At 44.9% G+C, this 25,168-nt stretch overlaps 1 protein-coding gene across 1 annotated transcript in view; it reads left to right on the top strand.

Annotated features, from left to right (window-relative positions):
- Positions 1-11,057: 11,057 nt before the first annotated feature.
- LOC111155134 (solute carrier family 12 member 8) overlaps positions 11,058-25,168 on the top strand; it is a 148,523-nt gene continuing 134,412 nt past the window's right edge. The window contains exons 1-2 of the mRNA XM_022515205.1: positions 11,058-11,163; positions 12,297-12,391. Of these exons, the coding sequence (XP_022370913.1) occupies positions 11,058-11,163; positions 12,297-12,391 (201 nt within the window). The remainder of the gene's footprint in view (positions 11,164-12,296; positions 12,392-25,168) is intronic.

Raw genomic sequence — 25,168 nt, 5'->3', positions numbered from 1 at the left:
GTATTACTTTTCCTATCCCATTTTCTGACCTTTCTCAGTCACTGTAAATTTTTATTTTCTATTTCCTATTGATAATTAAACATGTATATAATGTAGACACTGTTGTATAAAACTGAATGAATTGGGTTGCTATGCTTGAATGGGTAACTAAATGGAAATATTATGGATACTGAGAATTCTTAATGTCAGAACAAATTTCCAGGAGAAAGAGAGGCATCATGTGTCCTGGGAAGGTCACAACAGATGTTTCTTCAGCCCCCTGGGTTATCTGTGTGAAAGAATCAACTCTAAACTCAGTATCTTATACAGTGGGTCTTTCCTTCCCCACCTCCCCCCAAATATATGAGCACTAAATTTCAAAATCTACTCAGGTGAAAATTGCTTTGCAATGGAACTTATCACATTGAAATTTTCACTGTTAAAGATGTTTGTGATATTTTTAAATACAAACTTTCACATCAGTAGTCAGCAGCCTGACAATTGAAATCTGGTAAGTCAGTGTGTTTTAAAAATCTATTTTACCCTCCAAATAGAATTGTTTTTAAACAATCGGGAGGACTTCTGTTTGTTTAAATGCATTTTTTAATTGTCATTGTAAAAATAAAATCTTGCTTGACCCCATATTATGACATGAATGAATTGCTGAGCCTTTATAATACAATGGAAGCTCGTTTCATGCATAGTCATGGAACATAGATCTGTTCTTTAAACTGACCTATTCATTAAGTGGTTTAATGAGTTTTACAGCTTCTGGCATTGTCGTCATGTAGTTAACCTTGCCACTTGGGGTTTAGAATACCATTTTATGTATTGTGATACTAAAGGAAGCTGTTTTGTTTTATTTTTAATTGGATTATTAGACTAATTTATATTTGCAGATTCTGCATTTTAAATGTGGACACTTGCTGTTTGAAAAATAAAAAAAAATACAGAATACAGTTTTTGAATAATTTCCTAGCTGAATTTTTCACAATATTCTGAACCAAATAACTAATGGCAAATATTTAAAAACTGGTACATAGATATTTATTTAAAATATAAAAGGATGTATGGAATTAACAATTTTTGCACAGATTGGGTAACAGCAGGGTCTTGACTGTATGTAGTTTTGTGTAGAATATATTAGGTACTTCTGAAATTCAGGAGTCAAATGTTACTGTCAACCGATATTTGAGACTTGAAATACATTTAACATGGGGATAAAAATTTTATGTTTTTTTTTTTCTTTATGGGTAAGATTCTTTTAACCCATTATATGTGGGGCTTTGGTTATTTTTGGGTTATTCCCCCCCATTAGTGAAGATAGTTTTGTTTTTAGCCATTTACCACCTTGCTAGTCCCCTGTCTTGTGATTGGTTGGACACACTGTAAGAAAGCTGTCTGCAATTAGTAGAGGAGTACAGTCCAGGTCCTTGGGACAAATGTAAGCAAATTGGCCTTTGCAGAGATTAGTCCTAGGACTCTGGCTTTATTAGCATGGTGCTTTAAGTAATGATACATAATACCACTCATAATCTACTAATCCATTTCTTAGATCTCTGTTCTTCTTGAGTGATTAGAAGTGGTAGAGGGAGAGGGGCTGGGGAGATAAGTCTACATGATGCTTCTCCTACCTTCTCAAGGTTACAAGAAAAAATGAAATTGAAGTCACTTGAGTTAATGCGTTGTCACTGAGTCTTGACACTTTATTATGCACAAAAGGAGTATGAAGATTTTTGTGACTATATGTGTGGATAGAAATTTCATTTTTTTTTTTTCAGACTGTTGGCTGGCCTGTCCCTCACCCTCACCACCACCCCGTGGTCTTGATAAGGTATTAGGATAAATTATATCCATTTGCTGATAAAAATCAATGGGGCAGAAAAGTTGAGTGAATTAAAGGTAAAATTTTGGGTCTCATAATTTTAGTTCTTTTGTCTTTTTCTAATGTCCTTAAAAGGACATTTTATGCACACACCCATGCAGATGTGTATGCATATGTGTAAGAGCTAGGATGTGAAATGTGATACAGTAACTGAGAATGACCATTTTCAAAGTGATTTTCTACTTTGAAAACTCAAGGTAGAAAAAAACTACTGGGAAAACAAGTTTATAAAAGGACTTAAATGGTAGACGAGGGAACATTTTGAGTTTTTGCATTGTTAACCATTTATTCAGATGAACTTTTAAAATCATAACAATGTACCCTAGCTTCTCCCATTCTTAATGAGATTCTGAAACTGATGCTTACGTAAAGGTGGTGAAGGGAGCCAAAGAAATGTATTACCTGTGATAGTAATTATGTTTCTAATGATTTGAATTCTTATTTGCTGGAGTCCAGTATTCATTGAGCATCGATCACCTGCTAAGTAACAAGACTTGTCCTGGATGCAAATAAGAGATGGTTGAGGATACTAATGTCTTCATTTGAGCATCTGAAGGGTATTTATAGTGGTCTCAGTTGCAGGGTATAGTGTTGTACTTTAGATTATGAAAGCAGATACTGAGTGTTAAGATGTGTTTGTTGGGTGTTGTGCTGAGTAACTTACACCTCATTCCTCATCGAATGCATAGGTAGATTAGGATAGATCTCTAGAACATACAGTTTTAATAAATTTATAGAAGATAGGAAATATATACAGGCCAATACAGTGGGAATAAAGAGCACTGTTAGAAATACCCCCTAACTCAGGGGGTATTTGCCAAACTCAGGATAAAATTCAATGCCAAACTCAGGATAAAATTCAAACCTGGACTGTGAAAATGAGACAGTAGCCTTTCTTCAGAAGGAAGAACTTATTACTGGAGTGGGAAATTAGCCCTCTCTAGGGAGTTGTAGACCTGAGGGGTACCTACATCAAAGCAGGGAATTGGAAATGGATGCTAGAGGATGCCTTCCCCGGAAATAGGAGGGCCAACTGAACCAGTGCTAATTAGTCATTTGGGCACAATCGTCATGGAGTGGCATTAATACTAATTGGAATCCATTCAAGTCATATACTACTAGTCAGTGCTCCCAGCTCTGATTATGATACCCTTTATGTCAACTTCCACTAACCCCTCATTATCTGATACTCTTTTTCCTTGACTATTTCCTTCAAGGTGTTTGGTCCACTGTAAAATTTACCCTTAAAATTTCAGTATGACAATTTTCCTGTGGTTCTTTATCCAAACTCCAGCACTGTCCTGCAACTTTTGTCATTGGCAACATGAGGGTTAAGACTGATTGTTAGAGCACAATATTAAACGGCAGAAAGAGGATCCAACTGAGTAAACACATTCAGAACCACTCTTGGGTTCACTCATAGGAGACTTTTGCTGAGAGCAGATGTCCCATGCAGTTTGCGGAGTCGGCCCTCACCATGTGAGGGCAGATAATGGTACTCAAAAGCAGTGTAACCAGTGCTGCAAAGGACACGTTTTAATGAATGTAGTGTGATCTTGTTGAGAATGATTGTGAGACAGTAGGGTTGTAGGGTGGGGAGACTCCACTGGCCACACCAGCAGGTTAAGAAGCTGCAAAATGAGCAACAAGAGACTTAGAATCAGGAGACTTAAGGTGTGCCTCTCCATTTGTGTAAAGTTGTGAAGTCACCCTTCCTAAGCCTCAGTGTTTTGTCTGTAAGATGGGGATTAAAAATTCCTCTCAGAACTGCTGTCCAGATCAAAGCATTTGGAATGATTTGTAAGCTGTAAAGCACTAAACATTTCCTAGTTCATATTTTACAAGTGGCACAAAGGGAAAATAGAGCAGAATTGGACAAGTGTTTGGAAGCCTCATTTCATGTAAAGCAGAGCATGGAATAAATTCCTGACTTGCTGATAATAGCATCTTTTCAAAAAAACTGAAGGTAGGAGTGGGTTTGTCGGGATTTAATTGACCAGCAAGGAAAACTAGTTAGTGAAGTAGAAGAGATCCATTTTCAGAGCCCCTGAAAGGGGTGCAACATTTTGGAGAACAATGTATATTGTAGTGAGTGTTAAAAATTGTCAGTAGACTTGCAGGGTCGGGGGAGGGGCAGAAACCCCACCTTACAAAAGTCAGAATGAACCGAACCATTCAATCCCAAGCTATTGGTTAAATCAGGTACAGGAACCTGACTGCTCATGAGGCAGGCAAGAAGCACTACGGACAGTAAGGCTGAGAGGCTGCGGCCAGCCCCACCAGGCAGGAGGAAGGCATGTAGGTCTGTGTGTGTATGTGCTGGACCTGCTTGTTCACCTTTTTCTTTCACCATTTCTCCTTATTCTTTGGCATCTCCTTTGTTTTCTTCCTCCTGAAAGACACTGGTATGTGCTGCAGTGTGTATGCACCAGACAGAGACAGCTGACTGAGGGTACATAATACCTAGCCTTTCATGCAAGTTAGGTTTATTTACTTTTAACTCTTTAGTATTACTATTCCAGGAAAATTCAAAATTATTCATCAAGAAAAGACTGTGGGATCCCTGGATTAGTTTGTATGCTTCTCGAGGGCATTTTGTTCACAGAATGTAGAACAGTGCCTCACCCATAAGCAGAAATGAATGAATGAATGAACAATGTTACACAGTAGAAGAGGTGTTAACAGTGGAGGTGTTCGAATTGATGGTGGAAAGTTGATGGCGTTAAGATGATGCCATGATCAGGGAGTCTGGAAATACCAGATTTCTGCGCTTGGCCACAAGCTTCTAAAGAAGATTCCCAGAGGAGACATATGCAAGGATCAGTGGCTAGTGGGAAATGGCTAGTGGGTATCTTATGTGTTGCACCTCTTTCCCAAACCCTAATGTAGAAAAGGGCTGAAGGATGTGGCCAGAACTACAGGACTTCTAGAGCCATTTCCTTCCCTGTAGCTCCTTTCCACCCTCTGGCAGCAGAGAAATGAGGGCATCTTCATATATGAGAAGAACAAGTAAAGAACAGGAGGCCAGAATTGCATAAATGAACAAAAGGTCCCTGCATTTTTCCCAGCCCAGTAGCATAGGAATAAAGGGGAAAAGAGGGTGGGGGGCATGTCCACATGTGTGCCCTATTGGAAAGTGACCTTGCTCACTGCTGGGGAGCTCAGTAAATGTTCTATGATGAGATCAGTTGGATGGAAAACTCATGGTGGGCTGGACTTGTGACTATTTCTCAAATCCTTTTGAATCCTCCCTCCCTTTACCCTGACCCTTTACTATGACCACAGTCCCCCTCTAGTCTTGCCTGGGTTCCTACAAGTTTCTGCACGTTGACTCTTGATGGCCTCTGGTCCTTTCTGCAGATAATGCCGAAACCCTTCAGAAGCTTCTCATTTGCTATTTGGATAAACACTAAGCTCCTTGCCTTGGCCCTGGTGGTTGCCCACTGCCCACAGCCCCCAGTTTCCCCCACGGTGAGCTCTCAACCTCTCCCATTTGGTCATGCCGCCTTCTGCCACAAAGACTGTTTACACTCTTTTCCTATTAACCCCCAACCCTGACTTCAGCCCCAGCAACTTTTCCTCAGAAAAGCTTCTCCTGATCACCCTTCTTAGGTCATAGCCACCCTCTCCCTGTGCCTCCTGCTACCCACCCATTTCAGACCCCCTCCCCTCCATACAGTTCCTTGCAGCATAGATGGCTATTTGTCATGACCTGCTTATTAGTGTGAGAATTTGTTCCGAATTCCTGCCTGTCCAGAGCCATCCGGCTCTGCATTGTCTGTCAGCGTTGGGCTCCGTGTTTCGTGGTGAGCAGATACCTGGTGAACATGGTGGAAAGAGAGCATCCAGGCCTCATGAGTCACACCCCAGGGTGCAAAGAGCTCGCAGGTACTGCCGAGGAAGCACTGCCCGGGACTTTGAGGCCCTCTAGATAGAAGCTGTGGGACTGGAAAACTGATCATGTGAGTTTCAAAATGGGAGGATAGATGGTGGATTTTGAAAACAAGGGATGGCTGGATTTCAGTCCTCATCAGATTCTAGAATGTTCATAACAACTCTGTCAGGTAGGCTTGACAGGCCTTATCGTTAACTCCATGTTGCAAATGAGGAAGCCAAGGCTTAGACATATTAAAGACTGTGGCAGAAAAGGGCTGGGACCCAAACTGGGGTGTGACTTCTTTCATCCTGACCCTTGAAGGTCTGCCAGCAGGTCTTCCGTGTAGCGTATTCAAGCAAGTGCTGAAGGCTAATGGCACTGTTGCCACTGTCATTCATAAAACGGAATGGACCCGGCTCATTAAGCTTCTCTCCGCACGTCCTGCGTTCTCTGCTCCCACTAGATCCTGCCTCAACCCAGATGCCACGTGGCTGCTAGAGGGAGAGTGCCTTCCTCCCGTCAGAGGGCAAACTCCCAGAATCAACAAACAGCCTAGATCCTGGAGGAGAAACAGGATCTCAGCAGGAGCTGAGGACACCTGACAGCAGGAAAGTGGCGGCCCCTCCCTCTCCACTTAGCCCTGCCCCGGAAAGCCAGGGCGGAACTCTTTTTCCTGGGGTCCTGCCCCCACCTCTCTGGGAACTGGGAGATCTCACCCTGTGTGAGGGGTTTGGACTTACGTCAGATTTGAATTTCTTGAGTTGCCCCTTCCAACTCCCAGTTAATGCCTGCCGTCCCTTCAGACCGGTGTCCTTCTTGCATCCACCATCTTGAGGTGGAAACACACCACAACCCTTTTCTGTCTAATCTATTCACCTGGATTAGAGAGGCTGTATTGTGTAGAGGAGAGAGCCTGAAACAGGAACCAGACCTCGGTTCAAATCCTGACTCTGCCTTCAGAGCCAGCAAACTTTCCTGAGTGTGGGCACAATTCCCGTGATTTTTTTTTTTAAATAAACATGTTCCAGGGAGATGCATCACAATGACCAGTTAAAAAGAAATATAGATATTATAAGTTACTTATGCTCCTTGAGTAATAGATTTCACAACTTCTCTTTGTCACTGAAAATTTTAATTGGGTTAAGACACCACTGTGGACAGGACATATGCTAAGTATTTTAAGAGAGGGACAAAAATTGCCCCCGCCCCCAAAACTACTGAACTAGAAATTCCATGGTTTTCAACCTTGGCTGCATCTTAGAATCATCTGAAGAATTGAGAAAATACTGATGCCCCAGCTCCATCCCAAACCTGGGTACTGCTATTTTCTGAAACCATGCCCAGGTGATTATAAAGCCTGGAGAGAGGTCCACCAGACTAGCTGATGCCCCCTCTCATGACCCTTCTTACTCTGGTTCCAGTTCTGATTCTAGGCTGTGAGGTAATTTTGTATATATACATATTTATATCACAATTTAATGTTTTCAACCTGTTCTTACATTTCTATTTTGGTTGACTTTGTCCAAGCTCTGATCCTTCCTCTGACAAATGAAGTCATTTTCCAAGACATGCTTTCTCCTCCAGCCTTCACACACAGGGCAATTCTCAGCACCAACCACTGGAAGGGAAAGAGATGAAGGAGCTTCTGTCAGCAGCTAAGCGGGGTAAGGCCCACAGAGCAACTTCACTCTTGTGAACCTCAACTTGAGTCGGATTTGCTACTGAATGGAAGTGAGTTTAAAAACAATATTATGATTTTTTTTATATAACAGTGAAATGAGTAAAAATACTACCCCCCCTTTTTTTAAACCAAGGTTGGATGCATTATGTATTCACTATCTTGCTGGATAACAAAGTACCCCAAAATCTTGTGGCTTAAAACAATAAATTATTATGTCTCATGGTTTCTATGGGCAGGAATTCAGACAGAGCACAGCAAGGACGGCTTGTCTTTGCTCTATAATGTCTGGGACCTCAGTTGGAAGAACCTAAAGCTGGGGACTGGAATCATCTGAAGCCTGGTCTCACATGGCTGGCAGTTGATTGCTGGCTACTGGTGGGAACACCCACATGTGGCCTCCCCATGTGGTCCAGGCTTCCTCACAGCATGGTGGCTGAATTCCAAGCATAAGTGCTCCGAGAGCAAAGAAGCCAGATGGACTGCCTACTGCTTTTATATTCTAATCTAGGAAGTCAAGCGGTGTCACTTCTTCCATTTCTACTATGGGCTGAGGCACTCAGGTCATTCAGGCTCAAGGGTAGGGAACACAGACCCCGTCTCTTTTGGAAGGAGTGTTAATGTCATATTGCAAGAAGAGCCTATGAGATGGGACAGGTTAGTGCAACTATCTTTGGGAAATACTGCTCTGCCCCACATTGTTTGTTTTTCAATTTTCTTACTCATCTCTTTTTCAGATTCCAAATGTAATGTGCTTATTGTAAGAAAAAAAAATACCTCATTAAAATCCAGAATTTGTCAGGATGCCTGGGTGATTCAGTTGGTTAAGCTTTGACTTTGGCTCAGTGTCCTGGGATCAAGCCCTGTGCCTGCTCCCTGCTCAGTGGGGAGTCTGCTTCTCCCTCTCCGGTTGCCCCTACCCCTGCTTGTGCTCTCTTTCTTTCAAATAAACAATCTTTAAAAAAAAAAACAAACCTGAATTTGTACACGAAAGTAGATTTCTCTTGCACTTTACCCACTATCTCAATCCCACTCCCTAGAGGTAGCCACTATTAACAGATTGGTGTGTATTTTTCCATACTAACTACATACATATATACACTGCTTTAAAAAAAAAAAAAAAAAACTAGGGGCGCCTGGGTGGCTCAGTGGGTTAAGCCTCTGCCTTCAGCTCAGGTCATGATCTCAGGGTTCTGGGATCGAGCCCCGCATCGGGCTCTCTGCTCGGCAGGGAGCCTGCTTCCTCCTCTCTCTCTCTCACTCTCTGCCTGCCTCTCTGCCTACTGTGATCTCTCTCTGTCAAATAAATAAATAAATAAAATCTTTAAAAAAAAAAAAAAAAGGAAACCTAAGTGAACTAGAGATATTATTTTAAAAAAAAAACTATACACATTATTCTGCAACCTGCTGTTTTTCCTTATTTTGTGATGAACAGAGTTTCATATTAGTTCATATAAATATCCTAATTCTTTTAATGCTGGCTGTCATGGCATGGCTGTACCATAACTTATTTAATCAATCTTCTATTAATAGACACTTGGGATCTAACTTTTTTAAACTATTACAGATTAATGAGGCAGTGAACATCCTTATGCTAGGTCAGATGGGGTAGTATCTTAAAAACAGAATTGGTCTGTTCAAAGAATATGCAGGATACTGTATTTCAATACAGCGAAAGTGGGTTTTCCTTTAAAGTACCATTGTCATGAGACCAATCTACATTAAGCAAGATACTCCCTTTTTTTTTTTCTTTGCAAATTGATGGGTTCCTCTCTCTTGAACACAAGAAAAAGAAACAAAAATCTGTTCTTAGGTATGAAAATGCTTAGAAGCTTTGAAGGGAACGTCTCATTTATTTAGAAGGTAATGAGTGACACAGTGTAGGTGGTTATGAGCAGTGGTGTGGATTTCTTTTTCTAATGTCTTTAATTCAGGCAGATTCGGAATCGAATGTGGATTCTTCAAAGTTCATGTGGATGCTTAGAGGGCAGTTCTTCGGAAGAGGGTGGCAAACAGGAAACTAGGAACCAAAAAAAAAAAAAAAAAAGTGTCCTGTGTAATCCCAAAGTGAATAATACAGATGGGTGTGCTGGCCATAGAGAGTAATGCGTGGCCGTCTAGTCGATTGCCATCATCTGACAGTGTCATCCTGCCCACCCATCCATCCTTTATTTACAGCCGGGTAATGTGTAATTTATTCTGGAGTCTTTTCTCTTGCAGAGAAATGTCTTTGTACGTTATTAATGAAAAAACGTCTTTGCCGGGAATGAAGTTCTGACACATTCTACAATATGAATGAACCTTGAGGACATACATACTTAGTGCAATAAGCCAGACTCAGAAGGAGAAATGTTGTGTGACTCCACTTCTATGAACAATCTTGAAGAAGCAAATGCGTAGAGACAGAAAGCAGATTAAAGGTTATCATGGGCTGGGGGAGGGGGCAGTGAGGAGTTATTGTTTAATGGGTGTAGTGGTAGTTCTGTTTTGGGGTGACAAAAAAGATACCCTTGATGGTTGCACAACAAAGTGCAGGTAATTAATGTCACTGAAATGTACATTTAAAAGTGGCTAAAATGGCACATTTTATGTTATGTATCTTTCCACACCAAAAAAGAAACCTTTACTGGAGCAGGAGACGTTGGGGCTCTGTCAGCGTTCCCATGGCTTTGCCTTCCCTTTTGTTTTTAAAAGAACAACCTCTATTTTTAGGGATTTTCACACAAAGGCTCATGTGGGCGTGGGAAGTACTCCCAGCTGCCCTCCTGTTTTCAGAAGCCCACATGGAAGCCTAGCAAGTTATTTAAGGATTAGGATATATGCCAGATTGGAAATGGAGATAACTTAATCTCTCTGTATGTTAATTCAGTTTTTTTTTCTGCAGGCTGGGGCCCTAGAAATCTGACTTTGCTCCCTAGGGAAAGCTGAAAGCTGAGTCTTGCTGAAGGTGGGGTGGGCAAAAGAATTCCACTTTTTTCGAGGTGGGGGGTTGTCACCGGGTGGGGTAGCCAGCCGCACTTGGGGATCCCCGGAGTGCAGTCTCCTCTCCTGCCCAGAGGCTTCTGCAGCCGCTCAGGGGGCCACGGGGCCAGCGTGGGAGTTGCGGGCTCTCCAGCTCCCCGACCTTTCTCACTCTTGTGTGCAGGGCTGGACTACTACTCTATAGACAGAATTTGCAGTGAGTAGCTCGCGTCCTGTTTCCCAGGGCTGGGCACCTCAGCTGGAGGCGTTGAATGGGCCGAGGGCTGCAGAGGCAGTGGCTGGTCGAGTGAAGTCTGGAGGCTAGTGGAGCCCCCACTCCTGTAACCCGGCCGGGGATCCAGATTCCGGTCCCCTAGTTCCAGGGCCCGCAGATCTGTCGGGTAGCTCGGAGCCCTCCTGGGCGGCGCTAGGGGTGTGGGCTCGACCCTAGCGGAGGGAAATCTCTGCAACCTCTCCCTCTCCATCTGGCCCCGAGGCCGGTGCGTGCGGTCGTGGCTGCGGCGACCGAGCCCCGCCAGGATCCGCCTTTCCCGCCCAACAGCTGGGACCCGCGCAGCGCACACCTGCTCAGCCACGTGGCGGCGGGGCGGGCACGGGGCGGGAACCGGGCGGGCCCAGCGCTAGGAGCTCACGGGCCCGGGAGCAGGTGAGGGTGGATGGGGCTGCCGGGTGGGGAGTGCGCTAGGTGGTCCTGCGGAGGGTTTCTCTCTCTGGAGGAGCACTGTCCTGTAGTACGGCGGCCAGGCGTCGCCACCTGCTCAGGTAATCCCCGCCTCTCCCGGGCGCGTGTGCACCTGCGCGTCTGTCGTCAGGGGCCCGCGCGTGTCCCGCCCCGCCCGGAAGAGGGCTGCTGGGTTCTCCCCAGGGTCCCGAGAGCCGGGTGTGGGCTGCTCCATCCGGGGCTCGCCGACGCGCAGGAGCTGACCGAGACGTGAGGGGGTCGGGGCTCCGGCTCCGGAACCTGGGGGTCCTTTTCCGCAGACCAGAAGCCGGAGCTGCGGGGGTCGTGGCATGCACAGCGCTGCTCGGTCAGGACCCGCTGTCTGCGCGTGGGCAGGGGGCCAAGAGGCGCCGGAACCTTTCCGGGCGCCCCTCGCACTCTGCTCGTCTCTGCAGCCCGCCAAATCCTTGCAGTCTCCCTGCTCCCAGCCCCCAGCCCTTTTCCTTAGAATACTCTTGGGGCGCTTTCCCTTCCTCGCCTTCGCTGGCTGCTGTCATTGGTCATGTTCTTCTCACATGACAAACTCTGCCCCCATACCCCTCCCCTCATTCTCCCTTTCCTCCTCCTTCCAGTATGTCAAGAGCCCTGTCTCTGTCCCATCCCTGTGCTGGCGAAAGGGGGCACTCAGGCGGGTGCACAAGGTCCCTCCCCCAAGGAAAGCTGGCTTTGATGCCAAGGGAAGACTGCTCCACTGAGGAGAACCAAGCCTTTTTCGTTACCTGTCCTCCACTCCCCTACCCTTTCTGGCCCTGCTTCAGAGGGGACCCCCAAAAGAACCTCCTAAACTCCCTTCTCCCCCTCTGCTCATGGTCCAATCTACATTCACTCACCACCTGCAACCAGTTCTAGTGAGCCAGTGATGCCCTTGCTGGGGACAGAGGGGTTCACGAAGGTGGGAGAGGAGTGTCCAACTGCATCCTCAAGGACTGGGCAGCCTGGTGGCTGGCTCCAACTGCCATAGCTGGGGCTCTAGGACAGCAAGGTTTGAGCACAGGGAGCTTCTGAAGGATGTGCGGGATATATTTGAGTACCAGAGAGGAAGGGGCTATTTCCAGAAGGGGTAGAAAAGGTCCCTTCCTCAGTCAGGGCTGTGTCTGGTGTATATAGGAAGGATAGAGTGTAAGGATGGAGGGAAGAGGAGCCAGCCTGACCATGGATGGTGTTTGCCTTCCAGAGGGGTCTGCCCACCCAGACTGCCAGGACCCCATTTCCAGGAGAATGGCCCAGATGTCTCAAGTGCAGGAGCTCTTCCATGAGGCAGCCCAGCAGGTAGGCTTGCGTGGTGTGGGGGACTGAGAGGGAATGAGGGGTCACCAGACAGGAAGCTGAACGGAAACATTACAGTACCCTATTTTAAAAGTAATTATCTCAGAAGTTTATTTTGGTATTCTGACTTAATCAAGAAAATATTATGGCCAACTGTTAACCGTCTGTGTACAGAAAATCTTTGGTATTCTTTGTAGTGGATTTTGAGTTCTGAGCTTCCCTTCCTGCCCCATGGAGGTTTCCATGAATGGACTGAGGACTCATATAATATAAACGCCTTTTATTACTATTGAATCAAACCAGTGTAAGAAGGTAACTTTATTTTCAAATAACTCATATATGCCGAAGCCAAATGTGATGTAGGAGAGATGTTAGGGTATGAAGCCGATGGCCAAGAAAGAATTCTTGAGACATATTAAAGCACAGGGACAGGACCCATGAACAGAAAGAGTCATGAGGAGTGGCCCATTATATACTTTCAAGTTGGGAGGTTAGGAATAGCGTAAGTCTCTAAGGAGTTTGGAAGCAAGGTTTCCAGAACCTTAAGGGGGCTAGCTATTGTTGGGAAAAGGTAATTTATCACCATCTAATAAAAAAAACCTTCATCATGAAACTCTTTAGATATATATCCACTGGTGAGCCATATGCTTGGGGGATGGGGTTTGATTGCCAACATGTATCTTAGGGGGGTTAGAAATAAAGGAAATTTCTGCAAGAATTTTTATATGTTAAAGTAGACTTACAGGATCCTGGGGATGGGGGTTTGGGCTAGGATTGCCTTTTGCTCTTAGCAAAATATTAACATTAAGGCAGTTGAGTCCCTAGAGGAATGTCACTCTGCCAGTTTCAAGGACTTGTCAATGGGATGTAGGTGGTAAAGAAATTTAACAGTTTTTCTTCTGCCTCGGTTTTCCACATCAAAATGGATTTCTCAATTTTCTGATGGCTGCAAGTTATTTTTTTTCTTTTCTCCTTCCCTGTTGACCATTAGTTATAGTAAATACTCAATAGCAATGGAATTGAAGTGGGTTTCTGCAGAAATACAGTGAATCCCTTAAAAAGTAAAAAGCCGGGCTTCAGTGTTTATTAGGAAACTACCTGCACCGGTCTTTGCTGTTGAAGGATCACCCAACCTTGAGGTTTCCGGTGTCCCTTGGATTTCACTCATACTTTGTAGAGAAGAGCAGAAGGGTTTCTGGCATAAATGGAGGAATGAGCCTGCTGAGAGGGGAGAGCATCAACTCAAGGCCTCACACAGTTCCCAGAGAGCAGGCTCCAGAACCTAAGAGTCCTGAGCAAAAGGGCAGAGGCTGGTGAGGCAGATGGGATTCTAAATTGATGGGGGCATTCAAACTGGCCAGTTACCCCCTCTTCAGATTTACAGGTACATACATGCAGCATGGTGGCTGGCGGGGGGCGAGTACCCAGTACAAGGTACTGCCCCTCTTCTCCTGGGCAGGCCCCGGGCTGTAGCCCCTGTACCATTGTACTCCACTCCTCACACCCAGCCCTGGAAGTTTCCATGCTGCTGAGAAGTGAGTGACTGGAGACTTGGTGTAGTTCCTCAAAGCTGTTTCAGAACACCTGCCCAGAGCTGTTCGTTCTTAGTGTGGCTGAGGACTTGTAGAGAGACCTTGGTTAATTAGGGGTCTTCCATTTTCTTGAACTTGACTAGCTTCTCCCCATACTTCCTGTGTGTTTTCTTTGGACATGTAAGGCTGTACATGAAAGTTTACACACTTAACATGTTATTTGTGGACCCCTTCCAAAATAATGGCTGCTGTGATAGGCACGAAGAAGATACCCAGATGGGAAACATGAGGCTCTTGTCCCCAGGGAGTCCAAAAAAAGAGACAAGTTAAACATTCTTGGTTCCCTTTGTGAGAGGGATCTGCTGTAACCCTCTCTCCCCTGTTAAGAACCTTCAGTGGCTCCCTGTGTCCACCAGCTGGAGTTTGGCTCCTTAGGCAGAAGCCCTGCCCAGGCTGATCCTGCTGGAGTTTCGAGCCTGCATCTTGTTTGTGCCCCACACTCCAGCCAGAGGTCACCATTCTCTAGGCGCTGTGCTTGTGTCTTTCTCCAGTCCTTGCTGAGACCTTTCACTCAACTGACTGGTCACTGGAACTTTCCTAGTGCCGAAGGCAGTGCCTGGTATGTAAGTGGATGACGACTGTTAGTTGACTAACCAAATCCACAAATAGCGGGTAGCCAAAGGTGAGTTCAATTGCCCTAAGAGAGGCTTGCTTTTAAAACTGTGGTGGCTGCAAGGCCTCTGCATCACCTGTCTCTCCAAACACTGAGGGACTGGACAGCATTCAGGGTCAAGGCCCTTGGTCTTCACCATCTGCACATTTTGAAACCCACCCCTTTCCTCTGTCTTCCTGCACTGTCCTGTCCATGGCACCATTTTTGGATTGGCTTCTAACTTCTTTCTCCACATCGCTACTTAAATGATCCTCTACTAAGGCGCAAATCTGTGCATTCAACTCCTTTGTTTAAAGCCTTTCCGTGGCATCTCACTGCCTTCAGAATTCAGCTCAAACTCCTTATCTTGACCCCCACGGCCTCCCGTGACTCAGCTCCCTCTGCTCGAGCTGCAGGCTCTCCCCACTGCACTGACTGTAGGGCACGGAAACAAATTGTTTCTTTCCGATTTCCCGGAAGGCTGTGAACTCCTTATCCGTTGTCGTATCCTCAGTGCCTGCCGTTGGTGCTCAACGTATGGGATGTGCTCAGTTAGTACTGGTTCTACTTAACCGAGCTCCCTGGGCTGCCCTTTGCATTAGGTGCTGAGGTATGGTGGAAGTAGAGCATACACGGGGTGAACCTCCGAAACACGGCCCGGGCTGAGCCCCAGGCACTTACTACAGAATGAGCGTTTAATGCTGCTCACTTAACCCTCAGAGCCACATACTGGAGGGAATAGGATGATTTGGGTCGGACAGCTGAAAGAACAGAGCCGTTTGTAACCAAGGTGTGCTTGTTGCCAAGTCTGTTGTCTGCTCTTGGCCTCCCACCCCGGTGGTAGAGCAGAGCCCCCCAGATGGTACGTCGGAGGCCTGTGTGGGGGGCAAATGGCAGGGTGGGTAGCTGACATGTGTGCAAATGACCTCTGGGAGTGGCTGGCCTTCCAGAAGATTCCAGTGAACCTTCTTCTACCTTTACTCTAGCCTCGGGAGTCAGGAATTCTGTTAGGAGCTTTGGAGCTTGGAGAACACAGGAATAAGAAGGCAGCCCCATGCCAAATCTTTTGGTTCAGATCTGCTCTTCTCTTGGTCACTGTGACTGGAAAGTAGCTCTCAAGAAATTCAGCCAGAGTGGGGATGCTTGTGAGTAAGGTGGAGAGGTGAATGGATGGGTTCTTGGTTCCACTTTAATTGTCTTGAGACCAGAGGGAGTAGCTCTGTGTGTGTGTTTGTGTGTGTGTGTGTGTGTGTGTGTGTGTGTGTGTGTGTGTTGATCAGTACTAACTGGGCCAGCTGAGAAGAGGCTGTAGGTCAGGTTAATTGTGTGGTGTCAAGGGTACTGATCTAACACTTTGTGACCTTGGACAAGTTATTTAACTTAGGTAAGCCTCTGTTTCCTCACCTATAAGATGGGCACAGTAATAAAACCTGCCCTAGGGCGTTACAAAGATTAAAAGCAATAATTCATGCTCTCTCTCTTGGGTAAATAAATAAAAATAAAATCTTAAAGAAAGAGATAATTCCTGTAAATATTCAGTGTAGTGCTTGGTTCATAGTAAGAAGCCAGTAAACGTTGGCTAATACTGAAACGAGGGTGAGTAGTATGTATTTGTTCCATAGTGTCGTGATATAAGTAATCAGAAGGTTCAGGGGGGAACCCATGTGGGACTCAGCACAGCAGAGACCTAAGTCCCAAATGCAGGATTATTCCGGTGGCTGAAGCCAGAATGTGGGACCTTGTCCAGGACAACTTGCTGGGTTGGTGTCTGCTGAGGAGGATGGGACACTTTCTAGACCTAGATGGGTCCAGAGTGGCTTGAGAATGTGTGTGCCTGTGTGTGGTGTGAGCATGTGTGTGTGCACGCACACATGTGTGTGTATGCGTGTGTGTGTTTGAGAACCAGCTAAGCCTCTGGCAGGAACCAGTCTTATTTTGGGACTCTCTGTCCTCGGGCACTTCACTAACGTGAGGTGTTGTTTGGCGGTGGACTTGAACCTTGGAGGCAGAGTTCCAAAGTCTGACTGTGATGCTGGACGTGCTGGGTCCTCAGGCAAGTTATTCAGGGCTCCCCGTCTGCCTCCACAACTGTGAGACGGGGAGGCAGTACCTGATTTTCAGGCTTTTGTGCCATATGTGGAAGGACCTGGCCCAGAGCCCGTCACATGGCGAGCTGTAAATACTGTGTTTGCGTGGCTGGATGACGCAGACCTCACGCTGCAGCCCAGCACTGCTTGTGAAGCATGGGCCCGGAGACCTGAGGAGCAGCCGGAGCCCGGGGGAGGGCAACGGAAGGCTAACAGCCTACATCCTGCGCTTGTCGCCGCCAGTCCCTGGCTGGAGAGGACTGTGGTGGTGGATATGGTGAGTTGGGAAGATTAAGCTGGCAGGAGAAAGCAGGTAGCCTGCAGGGAGAGATGACAAGTCCATGTGCTGAGTGAGGTCTGATGTCTAGCAAGATCAAGTGCTTTTAGCATTGGGAAGAGTGAGGAAATTCGGCTCAGCTTACCAGGTATCTACCGAGTGCATATGATTGTCAAGATCTCCAATAATAGGTATTCCTGGGGATCTTAAAACAAATCTCGGGGCGCCTGGGGGGCTCAGTTGGTGAAGCATCTGCCTTGGGCTCAGGTCATGATCCCACAGTCTTGGGACCAAGCCCTGCACTGGGCTGCCTGCTCGGCGGGAAGCCTGTTTCTCCCTCTGCCTCTGCCTGCTTCTCCTCCTACTTGTGCTATCTCTCTCTCTGTGTCAAGTAAATAAATAAAATCTTAAAAAAAAAAAAAATCTACTAAAAAAATGCCCCCAAAAACCTGAAATCTCACAGTTACTATGGAAAAAAGAATGCCTCCAACGAACCTGAGGCTGTCTTCCTTCTCCCAGGGTTGGATGGTCTCCAGAGAAACCTAAGCTTCTAAACATAGCTGGGTTATGCAGTGGGTTGTCCCCAAGTTCCCTGAAGCTGCAGATTAGCAAGTATGAGTGACTTGTACTCTTTCTTCCCCGTCCAGCCTTCCTCCAGAAACTTGGCTCCTGTAGGAGTAGTCCATGAGGACCCCTTTCTAGGAAATTTGGGTGCTCACCTCTGGCCAGCCTGACTAGTCATGCTGGAAAAGAGCCTGATGGAAGTCAGTGCGCTGGTAGAGCAGGTAGGGCCACGGCTGCTGGCCTGAGTGTGGGGAGAGGTGTTTCCAGAGGGTGAGCGTGGCAGACCTGAACAGGCCCCCAGCATTGCTGGACTTCCTTGCCCACCCTCTCCCTTCTCTGCCCTCTCATCCTTTGCTCTCTTCCTCAGTTCAGTGGCTTCCCGAGGTTAGCTGAGGATGGTCAGAGTAAAGAGAGTCTAGTCAAGTGTGGGACACTGGGGAGCAGGGAGATAGCACCAGCAAGAGAGGCAGGGGGTGCTCTGAGAAACCTCTGGCCCAGCCCCCTTGCTCGGCATGTCTAGAGACAAGGCCAGAGGTGTCCAATGACCTGTCTGAGGACACATGCACTGAGGGGCCAAGACGGGCCAGAACCACAGGTGCTGACCGGTGACACAGCTCTGGATTGAGCTTAATGCATCCTGTCTCTAGGTTATAATAGTATTTTGAGCACTGGTGTCAGGCTTCATTGCAAAAGCTTTGCCCTTGCCTTCGGCACCTGCATCACCCCATGTACAGTTAAGAACTGACGGCCATGCATTTGTCAGGTCTAGTTGGGAATCTTTTAAAAGCCAATATGAAAAAAAAAAAAAAGCTAATATGCAAAATGAGCCTTGGTGGCCACATGGGAAGTTATAGGGTATTGCTTTATTAGTATGTAGAGAAATAAATAGAGCTGAGGAGAAGAGAAAAGGGAACTTCAGACAAAACCACCCTGGGGTGCCTGGATCGCTCAGTCGGTTAAGTATCTGTGTTTGGGTCAGGTCATGATTCTGGGGTCCTGGGATGGAGCCCCACATCATTGGGCTCCCTGCTCAGCGGGGAGTCTCCTTCTCCCTCTCCCCCTCACTGCTCTCGTCCCCCCCAACTTGTGTGTGCTCTCTCTCAAATAGATAAAAAATAAGACCTTAAAAAAATTTTAAAAAGACCACCCTACTCCAGGTTCACCCTGCCATAGGTGTGTGGGATGGGTGATTTTATGATAATCATCTGTGACTAACAAAGAATAACCAGCCCCTAGGTGTTATCAACAGAGATGTTGAAAGGATTTAAGTTTCCTGGTTAGCTTTCTATAAAAGACCAACCCTAGAGGCCCTCGTTGGCAACCCCTTTCACTCTTGAGAGCTTTTTCTGCATCTTCACTTAATAAACTTCTACTGCGGGGTGCCCGGGTGGCTCAGTGGGTTAAAGCCTCTGCCTTCAGCTCAGGGTCCTGGGATCTCAGGGTCCTGGGATCGAGCCCCACATCGGGCTCTCTGCCTGGCAGGGAGCCTGCTTCCTCCTCTCTCTCCACCTGCCTCTCTATTTGTGATCTCTGTCTGTCAAATAAATAAAATCTTAAAAAAAAAACCAAAAAACTTCTATTGCTTTACTCAAAAAAAAAAAATAAATAAAAGAAAGAAAAGAAAAAAGACAAAACCACCCTATTGGCCCCTCCTTTTACAGTTAAGGAAACTGAGGCTCAGAATGTTTGGATGGAAGAGAAGGACTCACATCAGGGATCCCTGGACCATGACCCCTCTCACCCTCCCAGTTTTCATAGAGTGTTAAACTTGTCTGATTTTAGAGATTGTCTTTAGTTGAAAGATACAAATTACAAATACAGAATTAGGTCTTAACCTTTGGAAGGGACTCCATGCAAGTGACAGGTCGTGACGCTTCAGCTGGTTGGGAGCTTCCCTGCCAAGCCACCAATGGTACCTGGACAGAAGCACCTTGTGGAGATGGCAGAAGAGAAGAGGCTTACAGTCTTGGAATCTGGGAGAGAAGAAGGGACACACTGGTTTTCAGGGTTGAGTCTGAGGGTTGAGTCTGTGGACACCATCACCCTTCCTGCTCTCTCCTTTGTTGTTCCCCCTTTCCATTTTCTAGCCCTGTTTGCAACTGCCCAAATGACAGTTGAGCCAAAAATGCTGCCCATTTATAAAAAGGGGAATGGAGACATTTTATGAATAAAGGTGCCCTAGAAACTGGAATGGAAGTGATTCTTCACTGAAGTGACTGAAGTGGGATCCTGTCTCATTTGTACCCAGAGTTTCTTCACTTATGAGGAGATTGATGACATGAAGAGACAAGTGACCTTGAAGGAATTTACTACTTTCATTTCCCAAAAGAAGGGGGTGTGTGTGCCTGGGTGGCTCAGTGGGTTAAAGCCTCTGCCTTTGGCCGGGGTCATGATCTCAGGGTCCTGGGATCGAGCCCTGCATCAGGCTTTCTGCTCAGTTCCCTTCCTCTCTCTCTCTCTGCCTGCCTCTCGGCCTACTTGTGATCTCTGTCTGTCAAACGAATAAATAAAATCTCAAAAAAAAAAAAAAAAAAAAAAAAAAAAAAGAAGAGGGTGGGGATCCCATGCTATACATGACCACAGGGGAAGCCTCAGTTTCTGGTCAGAAGGCAGGAGTAGGAGCGAGGGGACAGCCTGAGCCACAGCCTTCATTAGGTTTTCCGTGGGGGAAAACGGGGCAAGGGAGTTTAGGATCGGCTCGTTGGAATAGTTCTGGTGGACTTCCGGCTATAGGGGTGTTCTCTAGTTGCTTAGTGCCTGGCTCTGGGACAGTTTAGACAAGGGAAGCATTAGCTTGGTGTGTGAGGGTTAGATAAAAAAGGGTGATTTGGGGGACAGACTCAGAATTAGTTGGTTTGGATATGAAAGGCGTTCTCCTGGCCAGCCCTCTGCTATCTCTAAGAACTTGTTAGCGCTGGGGGTGGGGGATGGTCAATCTTTCTTCAGCACGCAAAGTTTTTAGGATGTTATAATATCATAAGATATAGGAAAGAAAAAAAAAAACACGATTAATACATTCTGCCTAGCCATGAATGGATTGACTAGACTTTAAAACTTCTTACTGCTTCAGGGTCCCTTTAATCCGTGGCCAGATACAGAAAAAAAATCTAGTCCTTGCCCTCTTTTAGTAGATCAGGGCTTGCAAGGAAAATCCTACCGCGGCGGAAGCACTATTCTTGTAATTTGAGGAAGGTGCCACTAGGTGGTGCTTACACCCTGGTCTGGCCTGATAGAACCCCTAGACTTCCTATGGGGTGGATATTTTTCCATCCATTTTATCCTTTCTCTGGCCAAAATGTATCTCATCAGGATCACAGTTTAAACACTAGACACTTCTATAGTCACAGAACAATATTAAATAATTGTAGTATGATTTAAAGAAATATATAATTCATTATCTCTTTTTGCTCTTCAGTCATTATCAAGTATAAGTGAATCTGATTCTTAAAATATATATTTTATTCTTCCTGAGTTTGAATACTTAATCAAAGGGCTATGGTGAGTGTAGTGATGGTGGTGTGCTTTAGAATAGTTTGGCAAAAGTCTTCAATAGGTAACGCCTATTGCGGCCCTTCCAAGAAGATAATGTTTCCATCTCTCAGGAGAAAGCATCCTATTTACCTTTCCTTTGTTTTTATTTTGGTATGTAATGTTTTCTTCTTCACAGGCATAAAGACAGAGGAAAAAGATAGTGGTGTATAAAAAAAAAAAATCTCCTGTGTTCTCTTCCTAAACAGTCCCTGGAAACAGAGGACTTGGGTGCTTTCCGAAGAACTGAAAGGTGCTGGTGGCCTAGCAGCCCTCACTAGTTACGTCTGAAGCCGATGAGAAATGTGATCTAATGTGAATCCCAGTGCTTAGGGGCTCTAACTTGAAGCAGGAAGCCATGACTTGGTCACTTTCCCTGTTTATTTTAGGCAGTGATCTTTCAAGAGCAAAACAAAGAGAAACCAAATTTCTCTTAAAAGAGACGCAGATTGAGGGGCACCTGGGTGGTTCAGTTGGTTAAGTGTCTGCCTTTGGCTCAGGTCATGATTCCAGAGTCCTGGGATCGAGTCCCACATCGGGCTCCCTGTTCAGCGGGAAGCCTGCTTCTCCCTCTCCCACTCCCCCTGCTTGTGTTCCCTCTCTCACTGTGTCTCTCTGTCAAATAAATGAAAATATCTTAAAAAAAAAAAAAAGATAAACAGATTGTAAGAAGAGACATTAATTTTACAAAAGCCTTCACTCTATTTAAGTATCCCATCCATCCAACACTTGCAAACTGATAGAAACCACAGGCTTCTCCGGACGTTGCAAAAAATGAAGTTGAGTTAAAAACAGGAGGACTGACTCTAGGTCAGCATGAAACCCCATTCTATTTTAACAATATTTCTAATAGTGTGTTAATTGTTTATTTACATTAAAAAAAGCTAATATTTTTATCACTGAAGTACTCCATGCATGCAGTAAAAAACAATTCAAACGACCAAGAATAGTATAAAATTAAAAGCCTCCACCCACACTTCCCAGAGATACTCACTGCTTCTGATTTCTGGTTTTCATTTCCTTTAAGTCATATCTTTGTACCTTAATTTCTTGACCAAGTTATCCATGTATTAATTATTTACTTATCGCTTCCTGAGCTGAAAAAAAAGAAGACATTGGCACATTTACTCTCCCATCCATTTCCCTCATTTTGTTTCTCAGTTTTTATTGGTTGGATTATTATTTTTACATTGTTGAGGTTTATAAAATTTATATCTTTTTCTGTGATTATAATGAACATTTCCACATTATAAAAATTTCATTATAAAAATTTAAAACCTAGAAATAGCATTTATAATGGTGAGGTGTGTGTGTTTAACTGAATCACCAAGTGATGTTATTGGAGAAGAAAATGTCATATTAAGTTATTAAAGCTTTGCTGCTCTGAGCAACAGGGTCTTCATTTCTTTCACAGTTCCTGTCTTTCTTCTGGCTCCTGTGTGGCTATAGCCCTTTCTTTCTTTCTTTCTTTTTCCCTCCCTCCCTTTCTTTCTTTCCTTTTTTTTTTTTTTTTTTTTAAGATTTTATTTATTTATTAGAGAGAGAGGAGAGAGTGCATGAGGGGGTGCAGAAGGAGAGGGAGAAGCAGACTCCCCGCTGAGCAGGGAGCTCCAAGGATTCAGGGCTTGATCCCAGGATGCTGAGAACATGTCCTGAGTCAAAGGTGGATGCTTAACTGACTGAACCACCCAGGCGCCCTGACTATAACTGTTTGTTATGTTGCATGTCACCCTGTTTTGTGATTCTCATCTTTTGGGTGACAATAATTTTTTTCACATGTGGACTGGTGGTAGTCAATCACCCTTGCCATCTAACTGTAGAACTGCGGGAGGCCAAACTTTTGTCATGTGTTTCAAAAAGAATACTTCACAACAGATTGAATGCAGAAGTAGCTAGGTGGGTCCCGCTGTCTTCTATCAGACCAGACATTAGAATGATCCGCAAAATGTCTGACAAGGCCTCTTTTTATTAAGTGGTCTTGTTTTGGGCAGTAATTATTCTTCATGAGAACGGGGCATTTATTTGAACAGATAATGAGGCTATTACTGTGATTTTTAAATGATTAATAATTTAAAATATCTCCCTTTAAATTTCTGACATGGTAAATATTGGTAGATACAACACACATAAACAAAAGCTCTTTGGGGTCCTCGATGATGTAGGAAACAAAGGCAAAAGAAAAAATTAAATTTCCTTACTGTGTACAGACCATTGACAAGTACTTGAAACAGACAGAGTGACCTTCCTCTAGGAACTCAACTGCCTCGATGTTAATACTTCACTAAGGGTAGAAGGCAATCTCGGCTTGACATGGTCCTGACCTCCAGGATCCTGTAAGTCTACTTTAATCTACAAAAATTCCTTTGTAAACTAACTTTATCTTTACTCCTCAAGATATAGGTTAACAGTCATCCTCCAAGCACATGGCCCACTGATACGCATCTGAAAGTTTTCATGACTAACGTTTTACTAGATAGTAATAAATGACTTTTCCTTTTTTTAAAAAAAGATTTTATTTATTTGAGAAAGAGAGAGAGTGAACGAAAGAGAGCACATACAAGCAAGGAGAGTGGGGAGAGGGACAGAGAGAAGCAGGCTCTCTACTGAGCGAGGAGCCTGACACCAGGCTCAATCCCAGGACCCTGATATCATGACCTGAGCTGAAGGCAGATGCTTAACCGACTGAGCCACCCAGGTGCCCCAATAAATGACTTTTCCTAACAGTAGCTAACCCCCTCAAGGTCCTGGAAACCTTACTTCCAAATTCCTTAGAGACTTAACACTACCCCTAGCCCCCTCTCACCTTGAATGTATATAATTACCACCCCTCACAACCCCAGTGCAGCTCTTTCTGTCCATGGGTCCTGTCCCCATGCTTTAATAAAACCACCTTTTTGCACTGAAGACATCTCAAGAATTTTTTTAAATATTTATTTATTTATTTGTTTATTTATTTTTGTCTCAAGAATTCTTGACATTGGCTCCAAATCCCAACACTTCCACATCACTCAATAATTTTTAAGAATGTAAAGGGACCTGGAGAAAGGAAAGTTCGAGAACAGCTGCCCCAGGGACTAAGTGCACATGTCAAACTTTCACAGTTCAGAGTTATGACTACTGTACCACTTCACCGTGAACTGAGCAACCACAGAGGCCTGTTTACTACCCGCCTCTCTGGTGCGGTAAGTGTCCAGATGTCACTTCCACATGCAGGAAAGAGCCTTCAAGATCACCTTATGTTCAGCGGATTCCCCACCCAGGTCCACGCCCTGGATTAGCTAGCGGGCTCTGAACTTGGAGCTTCTCAGGCTCCTTGGAAGACAGCTTTTCTCTTGGCCGAGCTGCTTCTCCCTCCTTTGCTTTTTCTTCCCCTTTCCAAGTCCATCTGTAGGAATTTCCTCAAATGTCTGATCTGCTGGTGGCATTTGTTCTTTTTTCCCTGCCAGTTATAAGCACAGTTTTATACTAAAAAACAACAACAACACATCTTTTCTGTCATTTTATGGTAATTTAGAAGGCACAGAAGTGCTTTTTCTGCCCTCTAAAAGAGGTGCCTAATGTCACTTTCTAAAGCACATTTCATTCATTCATTCCGCTAGCTCACATTTAGTAAAAATCAGTGTCATGTTGGGCACAAGACTGTACAAGCAATTTTTTAAAATAAGTGTCTGGGCTCCTTGCATAACATATAGTTTTTGTTGAACTTACTATTTCTTTATTTTTAAAGTTTTAACATGTTGATAAAATTTCGCAATCATAGAAAGTTACAATGGTACGAAGAATGCCTATATATATATTTTTTAAGGTTTTATTTATTAGAGAGAGAGAATGAAAGTGAGTGCACAAGTGGGGGGAGGGGTGCAAGCAGACTCCCCACAGAGCACGGAGCCCTGTGCATGGTGGGGCTCGATCCCAGGATCCTGAGATCATGACCTGAACCGAAGTCAGAGGCTTACCTGACTGAGCCAGCCAGGCACCCCAAGAATGCCCATATATTCTTGACTCAGATTTACCATTTGTTAACATTTCGCCCTTTGGCTTCATCATTAGTATGCTCCCTCTCTCTCTCTGTTTCTATTCCATTTGTGTATATATTTGTCTATATATTCTAATATATATTCTGTACTTTTCCTCTAAGCC

The sequence above is a fragment of the Enhydra lutris genome, unplaced genomic scaffold (genome assembly GCF_002288905.1).
Source record: "Enhydra lutris kenyoni isolate GAN:26980312 unplaced genomic scaffold, ASM228890v2 scaffoldscaffold39, whole genome shotgun sequence".
In the NCBI taxonomy this organism is placed as follows: Eukaryota; Metazoa; Chordata; class Mammalia; order Carnivora; family Mustelidae; genus Enhydra; species Enhydra lutris.
Note: the sequence above shows the minus strand (reverse complement) of the source record. Positions and strands in the feature narration are given on the sequence as shown.